This window comes from Xiphias gladius, chromosome 24, assembly GCF_016859285.1.
Source record: "Xiphias gladius isolate SHS-SW01 ecotype Sanya breed wild chromosome 24, ASM1685928v1, whole genome shotgun sequence".
NCBI lineage: Eukaryota > Metazoa > Chordata > Actinopteri > Istiophoriformes > Xiphiidae > Xiphias > Xiphias gladius.
The window spans coordinates 21,741,870-21,759,237 of record NC_053423.1 but is presented as its reverse complement, the minus strand read 5'-3'; the positions used below and the strand labels follow the sequence as shown (position 1 = coordinate 21,759,237).

Below are 17,368 nucleotides of genomic sequence, written 5' to 3'. Positions count from 1 at the left end.
TCAACGGGGGACGGGCCGCATTAAAGGGAGCCTGACTGACGGGCTGTGTGGCTTCCAGCGGAGAGGGATTGTTGTCTGGCTGAGGGACGAGGTCAGAGGTCACGGTCCGGAGAGCCGGAGACAGAAACCAGATCACAACAGAGGGCTAATTATCATGCATTGTTGCAGGGCTCCCGCTGGGACTCCGCCTTCACTTTCACCACCGGGTCACAGTGAAAGCTCTGGACCTCCGACATTTAAAACCTGGTGAGACACGTGATTAATAAATTATTTCTAATTATATGAGTTGTATACTTAAAACCTGAGAAACCGGCCTTATGTGCTTGTGTATACAGTGCGAGTAGGAAGGGGTGGCATTACGGATGTAATTTAACTGATGATCACTGAGATATTATGAAAAAAAATCTATAATCTGATTCCAAATAGAAAATTATTTGAAGTAAAATTAAAATACATTTTATCAGATGTTGAATGGATGTAGATTCAAATCTTTTTTTTGAGAGAATCTACTGGAATTTTTACAATAATCTGTAAAAATAAAAATATGTAGAATAATACAGATCATTTTGAAATAATTTGGAACTTTAGATACGTGTTGAGACTAAAGTGGATGGAATAAGTGACATGTTTAATTGTTTAGTTCAAAAACTATATTCGTTTTTGTACCACTTCTTTGAATTTCATGGCAAAATGTTGCTAAATGTATGAGGCTATACAGGATATGTACGTTCCCCTCATTGGTAGCCATATTGAAATTTATAAAAAGGATTTTAAATAACTTTATATCTACATAAATGTATAACTCTCCTTGATCTACACTGTTACAATTGCTTTCTCTGTATGACGAGAGTTTGCACTAATACATCTGCAGCTGTTAAAACGCAGTGAATTGGAGGTCATGAACTCAGTAAGGAAATGATTAATGACACAGTCGTAACTCAGTCAACTCACTGAAGACTTGGTGCCTGAGCAGGCAGTCAGTCAGTCAGTCAGTCAGTCAGTCAGTCAGTCAGTCAGTCAGTCAGTCAGTCAGGCTGTGTAGGGGATTACATGCTGACAGGTGGGTGCCTGAGCGGCCGCAGGTCTGTGAGTGTATTTCTGGCGGCAGATTGTCCCCGGGACTCAGCGGCGTCCTCGGTAATAAGGATTCCAGAGTCACGAGAGGAGACCGTATGCGAGCCGGGGCTCGGAGCCGCGGTCGTGTTCCGGTGCAACCGGTTTTTTCAACCCGAGGGGTCAGCGGATTACCTGGAGGGGTCACGGTCAAGTGAAGATGGGTTTATTTCCGTGGGCGGGTCTTGGACTATTCAGAGAGTTGGCCGAGATCACAGAGGGCCAAGATCAGACTGGTCAGGAGTCCCAAACTCCCAAATGAGGCAATAAATAAATACCAAAAAATAAATAAATGACGAGGGAAAAAATAACAAGCTCTAAACATAAAATAACAAGGTGAAGGAACATGGTCATGTCAGATTTCCTGACTCTCAGTGAATTCATCTTATGATTTGAGGAATTCTAGTGATATCCTTCCTCTTTTGTAAAAAAAAATATAACACCTTTATCATAAGGTTTTTGTTGGGAGATGGTGAATACTTACAACCATTGTCCTCTATCCGCTCACTTACTACGTGCAAACTGGCTGAAAATGCAAGAAATCAAGTTACAATGGATTCAGCACTCGTTCAGTGTTTTCAAGCTCCCAAAATAATCTCTCAAATATCTGTTGTATCAGTTAAGATGAGAAACCCCCTGACATCTTGCTTTAGGGCTGGTGCCTTTTACGCAGATGAGACAGCGCCATCTACCGAGCATCAGCGGCAACTGCTGCGGGGACTGGAGAGGTGGTTAGAACCAGAGCACCGTCCAGAAGGAGGGAGGAAAGGTGTCACCACCGTCGCCATTTTTCCACACACACCCGGCAGCACTCTGACAAGAAAAAAAAAAATACTAATAATGGTTTTTTTTTTTAGTTCAGCTGTGTGTAAACAAAGTGTGTGTTCGGCCGTGCACGGGTGTCGCTGCTTCACATCCTCTGCTAGAAGGTAGTTTGTTTGCCGTCAAATAACCACCATTGAGAACCGAAGACAATGGTGATCAGAGGTTTACAGGTTTGTTATCTCAGTCCCTAAATCAAGCTCTACTCCTGTAGCGCCTTTCGTACAAGTGACTGAGTAGCTGATAATAGGACAGGACTAATATAGACAGTGAAGCGGTTTGAGACCAGTGCGGATGAAAAACACGAAGGATAAAAGGAAAATAATCAAAACCAATAAAATAGATGAAAGATAATAAAAAGTGTAATAGGTCAAAAGGCAATGAGACTATTTAAAAACAATAATGCAATGAAGTAAAAAGTTAAACGAAAATTAAATGGCAGCCTTCAAACATTGTGATAGAAAAGCGAAGCTGAAGAGGAAGTGTCAGGTCGGGTCAAGAACGGTAACGAACACGGTGTCGCTTCCCTGCAGCCATTTGATGAGGTGCAGCAGGTGGAGAAGTTCAGCGTTTTCTCCAAACAAGTACAAACATAGATTCTACATCTTTCAAAGGGTTCCCCCGGGGGGGCGGGGGGGGGCTTCTCACAGCATGTTGGAAAGGCCTGTTCTTCAGTCATGTCGGAAGAGGACGACCGTTGACAGACGTGCAAAACAAGGGATGGAATGTGCTCATATAAGAGAAACATAGAAACTAAAGTTAAAAAAAAAAAAAAGTCGAGCTCCGGTGGAAAGGTAATATCAGGCTGCTCTTGTGTTTCAGCTGGTTTACTCCTGCACAGGAAGTGGGCCTTTTTTTTCTTAAAGTGGTTACCAATGGATACGTGAAAAACGAATTATCTCTAACTTCACAGTCGAGTGGGTCGTATCTTCGAATCGTAAAAGGACAAAAGCAGTTGAGCCGGCATCGATGCTGAAATCGCGCAGCCCGTTGGCGTGTAGATGGACGAGTGTCGACCCTCAACGCAACGTGTGGCAGAAAGCGAAGAGCAAAAAATAAAAAGTTTGGCGTGTCCGAGCAGATGAAACATATTATCACATCCCATTATATCCTCACTCTGTCCCGGCAAAGGAAGCTTGTCCTTCAACCTGAGAAATCTTTACCGCTGTTGGCCTCAGTTTTTTCCTCCTTCACTGGGGGGTTTCTCGCCATCTCTATCCGCTGTTGGTCGGGTTTCAGATTTTCAGAGATTCAGAGATGATTTTTTTTTTTCTGATCTTTTCCTCCGAGTCAGACGGGCTCGGACCCCTTCTCTCTGCCAGATCCAGGAATTCCCGCAAAGATCCGTTATACCGCTAAGACTGATCCACCAAGTGGTTTGAATCTCTCCACCCGCGGTGCCGAGGCTTGAGATTACTGTTGCAGCACCGTTGCCCAGTCCCTTGGATCAGCTCCCTCTGAGTGTCCTGTAGACTAGATTGGAGACACACACACACTTCCTTTGGAACGTCACCTAGCCTTTTACCGGAGCTTTCTGTGAGCATTTGAACGACGTCTTTTTTATTCGATGTCCTTTCTGTTAGAGTCGATCCTTAGAAAAATAACTTTGGCTGGCTTTATGAACCGTTCAGGTGTAGAGCAGAGTCTAAATTAGGAGTATAGGCCTGAATCCAAGCTGGTGAAATTAAACGAAACAAGTGCAGCCGTTACCTTCAGTTCTGAGCTTCTTCTGCTTTACTTGAGCGTTTCCATCTTGTGCTTTTTCGTGCATCTACTTCACTACATTTTGGAGGAAACGATTTAACCTTTTACTCCGCTACATTTATCCCACAGGAACAGGTACGACTTACTTTGCTGAATAAAGATTTAACACACAAAACACACGGTCCGTGCGTAAGATAAGATACATTTTTATAAATTAAACTACTCATTTGTATATGATCCAACTAGAATTAGCTCCACTTTGACCACATTCACTCACATGCTACTGAGATGTCAGCACATCGCTAATATTAATACAATAATGTCATATAATAGCTGCACTATATAATATAATAACTCTCAGAGCACGTGTGTGTGTGTGTGTTGTGGGGACATTCTGCATATTGAGCTCTTTGACTTTTGATGCTTTAAGTAAATCTTGTCGATGCCGCTTCTGTACCATCACTTGTAGCAGGACATTTCGACAGTGTGTCATCGCTGCTACCCGTGCGAGCGCTTCTTCCACCGCTGCTCAAGTTGTTCCGGAGCCCTCGACCGTATCGCGCCGTCCTTATCGGCAGACGGAGTTGGCTCGGTTACCGTGGAACTTCCCACGACTCTGAGCAGTGCTGGGACCTCGACCGGAAGAAGGTGACGGTTCCTCCCCGACCTTTTGAAACCAACACAGTCTCAGCTCAAGGTCCGCTTACTGGCTTTTTCTGTTTGCCTTCGACTGAATCACACGGTCCTTGTGAAGCCCACGTATGAAGTTTTCAGACTTAGTGGCGGTAGGTCGATACGACATCACTCAGTGCGAGCCCGGTTATCACTTTCTCTTTGCAATTGAGGATTGCTAGACAATATACGTCGTATATCGGTAGCACAAACATTGGGATACAACCTATTCCGCCGACACTAGGCAGATATTTGAAGTTTTACACATGCACGTCGGAAATCGCACAGACAGTGGCCATGAGCGACTGCTCGCTCACCTCAGATTTCGTCTTTCACAGCAGGTGCAGGCTGTGAAATCTACTGTACATCTACTCAACCTCGAACTGTTGGCTGGAGGTGGAGAGGCGTAAGAGTTGGCCTCATCTGGTCCATCTCTCACTCTCGATTTGTCCTTTTTTTTTCTTTTTCTTTTGTAAAAACACACACACACACACACACACACACACACACTTGAATTAGAGAGCGCTGGAGTGTTGGGTCAGGCACAGTGCGTGGTCCCTGGAGCTGTTTAGCAGTTAAGTGGCCGTAATGCATTTAGTGTAAAGTGACTGGGATTGGGGGGGCTTAGTCGCAGCTCTCCGCCTCATGCTTAGAAAGTGCTCAGAGGTGCTAATGCCAGCCGGATTTATGGTGCTCATTCACGAACAGCTCGACTTCTGCGGCAAAGAGTCGCCCTCCGTTTCCGAGGCTACCTCTCTGTCCAGCTCTCTCTGCTTCCGTCTGTCTTCCTGAGCTCTTCATCTCCCTCTCTCTCTCTGCAAAACACGCTCTTCTCATGTCTCACTTCACCACGCCTGTTTCACCTTCTACCTTTCACACAAACTCTCACGGTCTCCTCTTCCACTTTTTCTCAAGCTTTTCTTACTGGTCTCTTCTCTCTCTCTCTCTCTCCTCCTCGACTCTTTCTTTAAAAACCAGCCGCACCAGTTGTGCGCTCGCTTGTACTCGCCCTACATTTCTGAACACACACTCGTCTGTGGTGAATGAGCAGTCAGTTAGGGAGTGACAGAGACTGCAGTGCTTCTCTATCAGGGATGTGGAAGGTGTCTGGAGAGCCCACTCACTTTGCACCTAACGCGTGTGTGTGTGTGGTGCATTTTCACATGTTATGGCCATGAAATGCGTACACTAAATACATAGATGCTTGTGTGTGTGTGGAGGGGTTGCCTGTAGAGCCTCTATAGTCTACGCGAAAGTGTGTGTGTGTGTGTGTATGCGTCCGTGTATGTGTGTGCTCCAATACACGCACATCTTATGTAACGCCACGGCATGTTACAACTCCACCACGCCTGCTATGCGTGTGTAGGTGCTTGCTTGTATGCGTGTGTCCAGTTGTGTGTGTCTGTGATTAGTGTGCCAGCTTGCCTGTGTGTGTGCCTGTGTGTGTGCCTGTGTGTGTGTTTGTGTGTGTGTGTGTATTTGTATGCCAGCCTGACTGCAATGCCGCAACCAGCTAGCTCCGTATCACCATTGACCAAACTTGCCATCTGTGCCTGTAAGCTATAGAATCAGCATGTCGCACTGCTACACGGCGAACCACACACACCATTAGTGTCTTGTGAAATCGCAGCAGTGTGCCACTGAGCTGCTTGTGTGTGTGTGTGTGTGTGTGTGTGCTGCACATGCCCGTATCTGTGTGTCAGCGTGTTTTGTGTGTGCACTCGTGTGTTAAACTGTTATGTTTTTTTTTAAGCCTGTTTGCATGTTGTGTTGTGCTCTCCAGTGTATTACAGCCTGTACCTGCTCGTGCACGTGCACACCTCCCTGCTTACACACTGTGTGTGTGTTTGTGTGTGTGTGTTTGTGTGTGTGCGCGCGTGCACAGGGAGTCCCAAGGTGTATGTGGGTCACTCTCTTAGGAACCATAATCCCACGTTTGGACCAATTTACTCACTGGGGTTTCACTCTTCCTGTTTGGCCAAGCTGATGGCAACAAGCATAATGACCTCACCACAGCACTCGGTCATTGGCCTGCAGACCCCAGTCCTCTCAGCCAATCCCGCGCTGCTCTGGTGACGTATGGTCTCCAGCGGCCGCCCTGATTGGCCGTGGAGGCGGGACTAAGGCATGCTGTGCTGTTCGGGGCACCTCTGATTAGCTGGGATGGGGGGGGCATGAGAATTTGGGAGTTGGTGTTCTTCGTGGTTCCTGTTGAAACTACACTCAACCTGTGGCTTGCATGGATCGTAGTGGGGAATACGTGCAGATGCCTAAATAGCACACAGAACGCTAACTGGTCTGGTGAAAGCTGTTCCATGGGTGTGAGTTGCAGTTATAACACATGAGACAGCTTGGGAGGTGACATCTTGATCTCTATTAAATTGGATAATGGTCATGTCAGTTCTTTTTAGTCCACAAAAGGAAGTCTAACCTGCTTTGAAAAGACAGGACCCTCCCCCCCGTGTCTCTCTCTCCCTCCCTCTCTCTCTTGGTCTACACCCGTTTTCACGTTTTGTAGACAAATGAACGAGGGATGAAAAGAAGCAAAAGAGAGAGAAAGAGAGAAAGATTTCATTGCTGTCCTGCGTGCCTGTGGAAGTCACGGACATGCCCACAGCGGAGCCCTATTGGCCACCGCGGCCTCGCTCTGCCAACAGCTGTTCTGTGTTTTCCCACACCGCGATTGGCCGCGGTGCCCCGTCGATCACGTTTACTTTGACGCGCGGCCCCGCCCCCGCTCGCCTTCCTCGCGACCCTATTGGCTACTGTAACCGTTCGTGCTCCGCGATTGGCCGCACGGGCTGGTTGTCAAGGCTTTGGGGGCTTCATTCACCATTTTGCGACTGTAGTGTAGAATATACAGGACAGTAGTTTTTCCTCCTTTTAAGTTGCTTTGCCGGAGAAACATGAACGGCCGTTAATTGGCAGCCGCGGACGACCGGCCACCCTGCCCTATTTTACCCGGCGGACTCAACAGAGAAACCCACGGGGGTACTATATTAGCTCTGGTGAGTATAAGCTGCCCACAAATCTTTCTCCTGCAGCACTGCAGTGGGGCTTGTTGTGCTTTTGCCGAGCTGCTAACGTTGTTCATGTGTGCCGTGGCCATAAACAGTATTAGCGGTTGAGCCGATCGGCGTTTTATTTTTTTCCCCCCCGATATCTGGGTGGCCTGCGGAGAGGAGCAGAGGGCGGATTGGGTGTCTTCTGCGAAAAAAAAGGGAGCGGTGCGGCTAGACATAGTGAGCTTGAAACTTTTCCACTAGAAATAAATTCAACGCCATAACTGCCGCTGGACTTCCTAGAACAACTGTTATTTTTTTCCTGCGTCGTATCAAACCTCGAAAACTCCTCGCTTGTCATCCCTCCTTCCTCCCCCTCTCTTCTCTGACATTCACATATTTTCTTCTTCTTTTCGGTGAATCAACGTGGCTCCCTGAATTAATGTGTATTAGGGGCTCGAGGGCCTTCTCCTCGGACGAGTTTGTGGCAGCATACTGACACTTTCTCCCGCTTGTATCGCGGTGGCAAATAGCGCAAACGAAGACGGGGGTCAGCGCGAAGTTGACCGGGCAGCTTTTATCCGTATTTTCGGACGACTGTCACTTTCGGATGGGGCCGAACCCGCCGACTTTGTCCGCCGTCCGTCGCCGTGTTTGTGCCCGACTGTGGAGTGGATTGACAAAGTTAACGCGTTCATGTCTTTGGGACATTTCACCCCGTCATGCAGCACGACTTGGACTGGGGAGGGGAGGGGGGGGGGGTTACGGGCCGTATTACGCGGTATTAAGGATCAATATGCCCGTTAAAGCGGTTGTTTCCCGGTGACAGTGGGGAGAAGGTTTCCAAGCGGCCTTGTGAGTAGTTGAGGCCTGGTCGCTTCACGCCACGGCCTGCTGTGTTGTGGAGTAAAACTGGTAGTAATCGCGGTACTACGAGGGCTTGACACATACACGGTACTATCCGGCTAAACCAGAGGTGACGACATCACCTCTCGTAGTTTGCATTTTGTGCTTTGGGCCTCGTCGGGATAAAGTTTACAGCTGTTATCTCCTCCCGATTATGATTATGTCAGTATATTTATGCACCCTGGCCCCTTCGATAATAAAGCGCTGTAGTAACCCTGTTATACACTTTAAAGAAGTGCTCTGCAGATGACAACACATTTAAATAGAATGCGGTTTGCTGTGGGCCAGAAATGTACCACAAAAAAAAAAAAGATTTAGCAAATCCACAGTAGGTTGGAACATACCATAATGGCCTAAGGGTCTGTAAAAGTTCACCAATGGACAGTGTTACGCTTCTGTGGGATTATTATGGTGAAGTTTTGGCAAGGTTGGCAAAAATGTGAAGGGGGCACATAAAGTTTTGTGTTCGCAAGGCCTATAGGGTCACAGCCAAAACATTTACCAAGTCAGCCCGCGTTATACCTGCTATAATAATCAGCTGCATGGCGCTGAAGCTGTCATTAGTTTGTTTTTAGCCCAGGGTTGGTTGATGAAGTGATTAAAATGTGACCTGAACCTGGTCAATCGCTTAGCTAAACTAAATTATGCATCCACAAAGGCAGCAGTTCATGTTTTTCTCACCTCACATGACTTATATCAGCTTGATGCTGCCTACAGTCATGTTTACTACGTGGTCATGTCAGCCATGTTTGAACTTGTTACCCTGCTCTATATGTACACCTGATGGGCAGAAAGAGCCCTGCTTTGATTGCACTGAACATGAAACCTAGGGGGCACGGGCCAACTAGAGTTCCCACACGGGCATTTTTGCTCCATATTTCACGGACGGGAGTGTGAGTTGCGTCAGTTTTGTCTTTAAGCTGTTATCATTAGGCCCATGACTCTGACACCAGCTGTTGTACACGATGCACTACTGAGTAAACACACGTAGCATACCACTATCGTGACCAAGTAAGGCCGGCTGCCAAATTATTTTATGGTGGCTGCTCTACGCCTGTCTGTCCTAAATAGGGATTTACATAGGGCACAGTGATGGCTGTGAGCTCTCCAGCTCTCTTGTGTGCACTATCAACTATCACCACATAAATGTTTATTGTGTGTGTGGCCTCGAGACAGGCGGCACTCATCTCTGAAAATGGATTTCTCTCTAGCCGATATGATGTGGCAGATATTAAAAGGACCTGAATGAATGCAAACCTTCACAGACAAACAGGAAGGCAGCAAAAGGGAGAAGAGATGGGCAGACAGAGAGAAAGAGACTGGTGGGAGGACGAATGTAGAAACAGGGACATACAGACAGACATGAGAGTTAACAGACAGTCAAACAGTCACTGACAAGTAGACATACCTAGTGGTGGTTGATAGGTTGACATCAATCCAGAGCATCTTGACAGTGAATATCACAGTTGCAGTGAGAAATTTCAAAAAGATCCTAGAGCATATAGGGTGTGTGTTGATTCTCCCTCTTATACACTTGTTGTTAACATCTTTCTGGCACTCGTAGATCTGTGGAGTCTCTTGTATTGGAAGAAATGAGGCAGAGCACACAGCAGCTAGGACCCGAGGCAAGTCCCACGCGAATCAACCACACAGCAAACAAACCAAATAAATGACAACAGTCCCCTGTTCAACAAGTCAGCAAAATCAATTTCTTTTACTTTCTAAACGGAGGCAGATCTGTGAATGAGTCCGGTGTGGAATAGGAGATATTCTGAATGGCTAAGAGCGAGCATGGTTAAGAGCGATACTGAATGACTCTGGTGTGGAATAACAAGTATTTAGAACAACTCTGCTTTTCTGGATGACTGCTGCCCAAAATGAGGATAGAGACTTAGTGGAAGGAGAGGAGAGGAAAAGAGAGATGAGAGGTAGAAATCAATATTACAGAGAGAAGAGTGAATGCAGGCAGGGGATAAGAATGAACGTGTAATACTAGCAAAGAGAGAGAGGGAGGAATAAAGTAACGGGAAGTTAGGTAATGGTCTTCCACAGGAAATGGAGTTTGTAGGGGCGGATTGACTCTGCTTTGAAATACATAGATAAAGGTCGCCACCGAGAGAGAGAGAGAGAAAGAAAGAAAGAAAGAAAGAAAGGGAGGGTTTCAGTATGCGAGTGAAGAAGGAATTCCCCCGCCTCTACTGCCCCAGCCAAGAAGTAGTGTGTGTGTGAGAGGAGTGCATGCAAAAAGGCTTGTCTGGGCAAATTGCAAAGTGTTCCTCACTATTTCCATACAGTGTTGTAAGCCTACATTGTGTTTACCCTACAATATGGCCTCCTGTTTTCATTATGTACCTGGTACGGATGCAGTCCTTGTGTAATTTGAGTAGAACCTGTTACGTAATGAATTAATGTGTAATGAATTAATGTGTAATGAATTAATGTGTAATGAATTTGTAGATGAGTCTATTCATTACAAATCTAGTACGATGGGGCATCATTTAGGAGGGGAATACGTTTCTTAAAATTAATGTTTAACTGTTTATTACGCTTATTTTTTATGATGCCTGTAATCACGAGGTCCCACTTTGCTGTGCTTTTATTTTGAATTACTTTGATGTCACTCAAATGCTTTCACAGATGTTTGATTTTTATTCAGTCAAGTCACTTTTCCTCTCAAAGCCATGCAGTTAGTAGCTATCTTGTGTGGTGAATAGGCTTTGTGCGTGTCTGAATGTGTTTGCCACATGAGTAACCCACACTCCCCGCTCCCATTTTTTTCAGAGTCTCTGGAATAAGGTGGGCAAGTGCCGAAGTCGCACAACGAAGACAAGACAGGATGAGAGAGAGAGGCCTTGGCAGAGGAGGAAAATAGAGAGAAAGGAAAGGAGGGGAAAAAAGAAAAAAAATTAGGCAGAGCAAGAGAGGAACGCCAAGGAGAAACTCTGGGATAAATAAATAAAAAGACTTGTTTGGAGAAAAGGCAAGCTAGATGAAAAGATGAAGCCGATTAAAAAGCAGGGTCGGCGCTCTCCTCCCTCCACCCGGGCCAAAGGGGGGAAGCGTCGTGGAGCGGGGGATGCCCCAGAAGGAGGAGAGAAGAGAGACTCAGATGAGAACAGAGACAGAAGCAGATCCCCACAAAACCAAACTCCCTCCTCATCCTTTTCTTCTAATTCACACTCAGAGTCCTCCCAGGCGGACTCAATCAGAGCACGGGACACTTCAGAGGGGGAGGGGCTTCACCGAGTGGGGCTGTCAGACACGACAGTATCGCTCGTGATGGATTCTGGGAAATTGATGACACCCTCCGATGACAGATCAGGGAGGTCAGCTGTGAGCGGCAGTAGCCACAGTGACAGTGGTGGTAGCAGTTGTAGTAACAGTAGTACACCAAGCGCCAACAACAGCCCAAACCCCGCCTCCAGCCGAAAAACGGCCACCTTCAAGGCCCGAGTTCCTAAGAAGAAGTACACATCTGAACACTGCTTGTCTACTACTGCTGGTAACCATAGCAACCCTGCCTCCAGCACGCCCCCTCCTCTTCCTCTGAGTGGCGGGGTCCTCAACCACGGGTCAACGGGTTCAGGAAGTGACATAAGCATCTTGCACCCTGATGGCAGCGGTCAGAGTAGGAGCCTGATGGACGACTTCCACAGCAGGACTACTGGCAGGGAGGGGACTCAGGACAACTCCCCAGGACCCCCGACCCTGTCGCTGGGAGTTGAGAGGGAAAGGCCTGGAGGAGGCGAAGGGGTGAGAGATGCAGAGCGAGTGTTGCCCAGCCCCCTGCCCCGCTGCTCCTCAACAGACACCGCCAGCGAGCACTCAGCTGACCTGGAAGTGGTTGGCGACACACACACCCTTACACAGATGTCTGCACACGCACCAACCAGTCTCCCTGATGCACTGTCAGATGCCCTGGCCAAAGGGCTGAAGAATCAGCGTGTCCTTGCCCGCCAGCTCAGGAGAAGAAGTGGCGAGGAGGGAGGAGGCGAAAGGAGGGACGAAGGGGGGATTTCAGACTTGGTATTCCGGGCTGGGGTGGTCCGTAAGGTCAGTGGTGAATTTGGAAGCCTGGAAGTGCAACTGAATGGAGAGAAGATGCTGTGTCGTTATCCGTATCGTCATGACAGCCCCCCAGGGGTGGTGGACATTATCCTAGATGCCCCGCCGCCTGGTGTCCATCCTATACCTATTGGCACCCGTGTCTGCGTACCGTTTGGCAATGAGGAGTGCAGCGAGGGCCAGTGGCAATGGTACCGAGAAGGTGTGGTGACCCAGGTAGACACACACCCTGCAGTGGCCAACCGCTACCGTGTCTTGCTGTCTGAGGAAAGACCTCACTCTGTGGATGAGGAAGAAGATGGAAGAGGGGCAGCTGGTGCTACCCAGGCAGTGTGGGTCTCCCGGCAAACGCTCCGGCTTCTGGTGCCACCTTGGGACCTGGATTTGCCGTCTGGAGGAGGACGAGAGGGAGAAGACGGGGTCAGAGAAAAGGAAAGGGAGCGGGAGGACAGGGAAGAGCTGGACGTGGAGCAGGAGGTGTGTCGTTTGAGCCGGGGGTTGGCTCCAGGAGTGGGGCCTGTGTTGGGGAGAGGGATGCCCTACCCAGGCATGGTCCCTGTTTCGTCCACATCGGGCCACGGTATTTCCTCCCCAGTAACTCCAGCGTCGGTTCTCAGCCTGGCTCCTGGCCGAGAGTGGGAAATTGAGAAAGACTTGGAGAGGGAGAGGGACCTCCAACGAAAACAAGACAGAGAGAGGGAACGAGAGCGAGAAAGGGAGAACAATGTAAAACAGCAGCAACAGCAGCAACAGCAGCAACACCACCCATACATGCCACTTACCCCCGAAGAAGACATGGAGGTGTCCCACTTTAACATGGTCCCAATGGGGGCGATCATACCTGGGGCCAAACCAATGGCAGTTCCCCAACACCGCCACATCGTCTCTAAGCCCCCGCCTGGCTACCTCAATCACCCTCTGTCCGTGGTGCGGGGCATCGGGATACCCTCGGCCCACCTGGCCCTGAACCCTCACCCCCCTCCTTCACCTGTCCTGTTAGGCCTTGACCCAGCAACTGCAGCAGCTGCAGCAGCTGGTGCTGTCATTACCACCCCCCAGCTCCCTCCTCTCCCTCCCATCTCCTCTTCCACCGCGTCCTCCTCCAGAGTAGACAAAGCCTCAGGAGGAGGTTCTTCCAGTGGAGGAGCAGGTAGTGGCGGTGGATCTGGATCGGGTTCGACCTCCTCCTCCTCCTCACGATCTCGCACCCCACTGACAGCAGCCCAGCAAAAGTACAAGAAGGGAGATGTGGTGTGCACGCCAACAGGCATCCGTAAGAAGTTCAATGGGAAGCAGTGGAGGAGACTGTGCTCCCGGGAGGGCTGTTCCAAAGAGTCTCAGCGCCGAGGGTACTGCTCCAGACACCTCTCAATGAGGACCAAGGAGATGGAAGCCAGTGGAGGCGGCCGGGAGCGGGGCGGAGCCAGCAGCACAGGGACCCTGACGCCATCTGACCTCCGACTGAGCGGTGGGAGAGCCAGCTCAGAGTTTGACTGGGATGAGACATCAAGGGAAAGCAGTGAGGCCAGCAGCCGTGGAGGAGACTCCCGTCCCCGTCTAGTCCTTCCTTCTTTGCTCCCTCAGGACCTCTCTCGTTTTGACTTTGATGAGTGTGAGGCAGCGACCATGTTGGTCTCCCTGGGGGGCTCCCGCTCAGGCACACCCTCATTCTCCCCCATCTCCAACCAGTCGCCCTTCTCCCCTACCCCGTCGCCCTCGCCCTCTCCGCTCTTCGGCTTTCGCCCTGCCAATTTCAGCCCCATTACTGCTCCTGCCTCACTTACTCCACGCCGCCATCGCCAGCTTAGCGGCACTAAGATGGGCACGCCAGGTGCGGAGCGAGAGCGCCACTTGTCGGGGATTGTGCCCACTTTTCAGACCAACCTCACTTTTACAGTCCCCATGAGCCCCAGTAAGAGAAAGCTCGACACCCACCCGCCGCCTCCGCTGCCTACAGTCCAGGACTACCAGACCAAACCTGAGCAACAACAGCTAGTGGGCGTAGGGGGAGGGGTGGCGGGTGAACCAACCCTGGGCCACAGCCCTGCCGCCTTCAGAGTCCTCTCCCCCCAGAGTCAGCCGACAACACCCTCCTCACTCTCCTTCCCCCGGCCCCGTAGTGCGACCAGCAGGCCACCATCCTCCGCTGCCTCCACGCCGCCACCCATGCTGGTCTCACCCACTCCTCCCTCCCCACTGCCCCAGGAACCCTCACCACGCCGCATTGTGCCCCTCCGCGATTCCCCAGTCATTGTCCGCAACCCAGATGTCCCCCTGGCCAAGTTCTCTGATGGCCCATTAGGAAGGAGAGAGAGAAGTAGGTCTAGGGAGCACAGCCAGCCCCAACACACAGCTCCCCCAGGCCTGCAGGCCCCAGTCCCCATCAATGGGGCCACCACCAATGGTGCGGTTCTCCTGCGCAACCCCACATCCACACTTGTCCTGGTCACCTCAAGCTCGGTGAGGAAGTCACTATTTCTTGTTTTTTTTATAATATATGGTATGGTACAGCAAAATAGGCTCCTTATTAGGTCATGGTATAGTATATTTTCATTCCCAACCCTAGTACATTTTGTATTAAGTGGGCGCCTTCTATGAGTCTCAGGGACTAAAAAACTTTAAAACCTAAATGAGAAAATATTACATATTTTAGTCTTGAGAATGTAAGTATACTTAAAATTGCTGATCTCACGGATTCAGAACAGTGTTTGGATTTTTAAGAGGTTTATAAGTTCTATACCTCTGTCAGAGACTAAGAAACCCCACCATCAAAATGATTTGAAAAATACCCCACAGAAAGTCTATATTTTGAGTGCCAAACACTAAAGCACGATCAACATTAAAGGTGGCCTTCAAAAGTTTGTAGCTTCTTCCAAGTCAGCTTGGACTCACAGCAGTGATCATGGAGTCAAGTGGAGACCCAAAGTGATGGCAAAAATGTACTAAAACGACCATAGAAACCCCCGAAACCACTCCTGCACTTAAGTTAATGATCGAAACATACATCGAAATAGTATGATGAGCTATGTTGTGTGTGATCAATAGAATTAACATTTTAGTGGAATATTATTTTGAAAGAGAATATACATCTACCATATTATTGCTACGAGATAGTTCTCTGCAAATACAAAAAATAAGTTTTTGATGCCTCCTCACAGTCCTTGACTCCAGCCACAGTGGGCCACACTTCCCTGTCCAGCCCCTCCACCCCTGGGTCGTTGTCCACTTCATCGGGCTCAGTCCTGTCCTCCTCTGGTTCTGGAGGCAGGGAGAGGGAGAGGAAACCTGAGGGACACCAGGACGCCTCTGGAGGGCCACTGCCACAGCCGGTAGCCTGTCACCCTACGCCGACCGCCTTGCTGCCACTCATACTGCCAGCTGAGTCGCCTCACCCTGCTCCACGCAAACAAATCATCATGGGACGCCCAGGAACTGGTAAGGAAGGAGAGGGGAGGGAGGTGGCATGGGAGATCATCATGGCACTGTGGCCTCGACCTTTGTTCCAAAGCACAAAGTCTGCTGTGTCACAGTTCTGCCATACTGTAAAGTAGGAAGGGATGTGCAGACTATATCCTACGTGCTCCAACCTAGTACCTCTCGGTTTCGTTATCTCTCTCAGGTTATAAGAATGTTATCAGAGTGCTATGACGGTGACACGTTTACACTTTACTGTTGTTTGCGTGCAGTGTAAGCGTGAGTGTTTTTTATTTAGTTATAAATTAATATTTATTCGGCATGTATAGATTTTGTATTATTTTTAATTATAATTTACCATGACAGACAAAGTGCATGAGAAATGTTCTACTGCTTTGGGCTGCATACTCAGTTGTTTTCTCAGAGATGCTCAGTTTTTTTTTTGCCAGTAGCACACAAAGGCTCCCATAAAAATCAGCCATAGTGGACACAGACGAAAAGTAATTGCATTCATGCATATTCTACTGACTGCAAAAACAAAGGAACAGCCACAGACAAAAGAAACTATACAGTAGATTACATTGTCTGCACTTAAAGAACATTCAGGAGCATTTTTCTTTACCCAGGCTTCAGTCCATTTCAGGTCCTGCATGTAGATTTTGCTGTTTCAGGGATGCGTAGTATCTTTTCTTCCAGGTTGTCATTGCCTTCTTAGATCATTCCATCAGTTAACTCCCTGAAATACAAGCTACACTGTAAATGTCAGAAGGAGCACACTGTTGTTTGAGAGAGGATGAAAGATGGTCATGTTGCCATTATCAGCAATTTTGCGTGCCTGCTTTTAAAGCATCTATTCAGGCAAAAATCTGTTGTGAAAATATTTTGTCAGCTTTGTGTGCACACTGTTGGATGTAAGAAAATTGGCCACTGAGAAATAGAGGTGTTTGGGTTCATCGTATACTTTATGCTTGTTTCCATGCCAACCTTGCAATATTGCAGTATGGCAAAACTCAGAAACGTTACTTTGAGTATATGAATAAGGAAGATGGTTTCCATTTAAAATGCATTACTTCTCATTTTGTGTCATTATGATGAAACGCTTTCTAAATCTGAGAGCTGAAAGTGTAATAAATGTACAGGAATTTGTCTTAGTGCAGAGAGATTTATGCAATTTATAGGTTGTTCAGTTTCACAGTTCATATTGAAATTTGGTAAAATAGGAAGTTGTATGTACAAGACGTACTGTATATATGAAAATAAACATACAGTGCATTTTTCAATTAATATATCCATTCAGGAAACCAGCATGGTTGCAGCTAGATTTGTTTAAAATCACTGAATACAAGCGACAACCTTACACCATGAGGATCCCTGCATCCTTAATTTTAATATTTAGATTCCATAACCCTCTTCTGATTAAATGATAATTTCTTCACTTAGTTCAAATGATAAAAATGATTTTAGAGTGAAACTGGTTTTTTCTGGGTTGCGAAGATCAGGAAAAGCTTTGATATTTCAGTCGCTTAGGCAGCCACCCAGACCTGCTGCTCATTGCGTGTAATTTGTGACTCAGTGTGTGTAGTTACGGAGTGACTCAGTGTGCTTGTGTGTGAGTGTGCGTGTGCAGGGGGTGTCACCCTTTTTGTGTGCATGTGTGTGAGACAGAGATA

At 48.0% G+C, this 17,368-nt stretch overlaps 1 protein-coding gene across 7 annotated transcripts in view; it reads left to right on the top strand.

Annotated features, from left to right (window-relative positions):
* The first annotated feature begins 6,589 nt into the window (after positions 1 to 6,589).
* The window catches only part of cica (capicua transcriptional repressor a), a 36,003-nt gene continuing 25,224 nt past the window's right edge, over positions 6,590 to 17,368 (top strand). For 5 of the 7 annotated variants that reach the window (XM_040121380.1, XM_040121379.1, XM_040121378.1 and 2 more), the window contains exons 1-3: positions 7,168 to 7,319; positions 11,001 to 14,744; positions 15,443 to 15,719. In XM_040121380.1, coding sequence (XP_039977314.1) covers positions 11,217 to 14,744; positions 15,443 to 15,719 — 3,805 coding nt within the window. In that variant the 5' untranslated portion in view covers positions 7,168 to 7,319; positions 11,001 to 11,216. Of the gene's footprint in view, positions 6,670 to 7,167; positions 7,320 to 7,374; positions 7,554 to 11,000; positions 14,745 to 15,442; positions 15,720 to 17,368 lie in introns of those variants that run through there. The other 2 variants (XM_040121377.1, XM_040121376.1) reach the window with 2 other exon arrangements.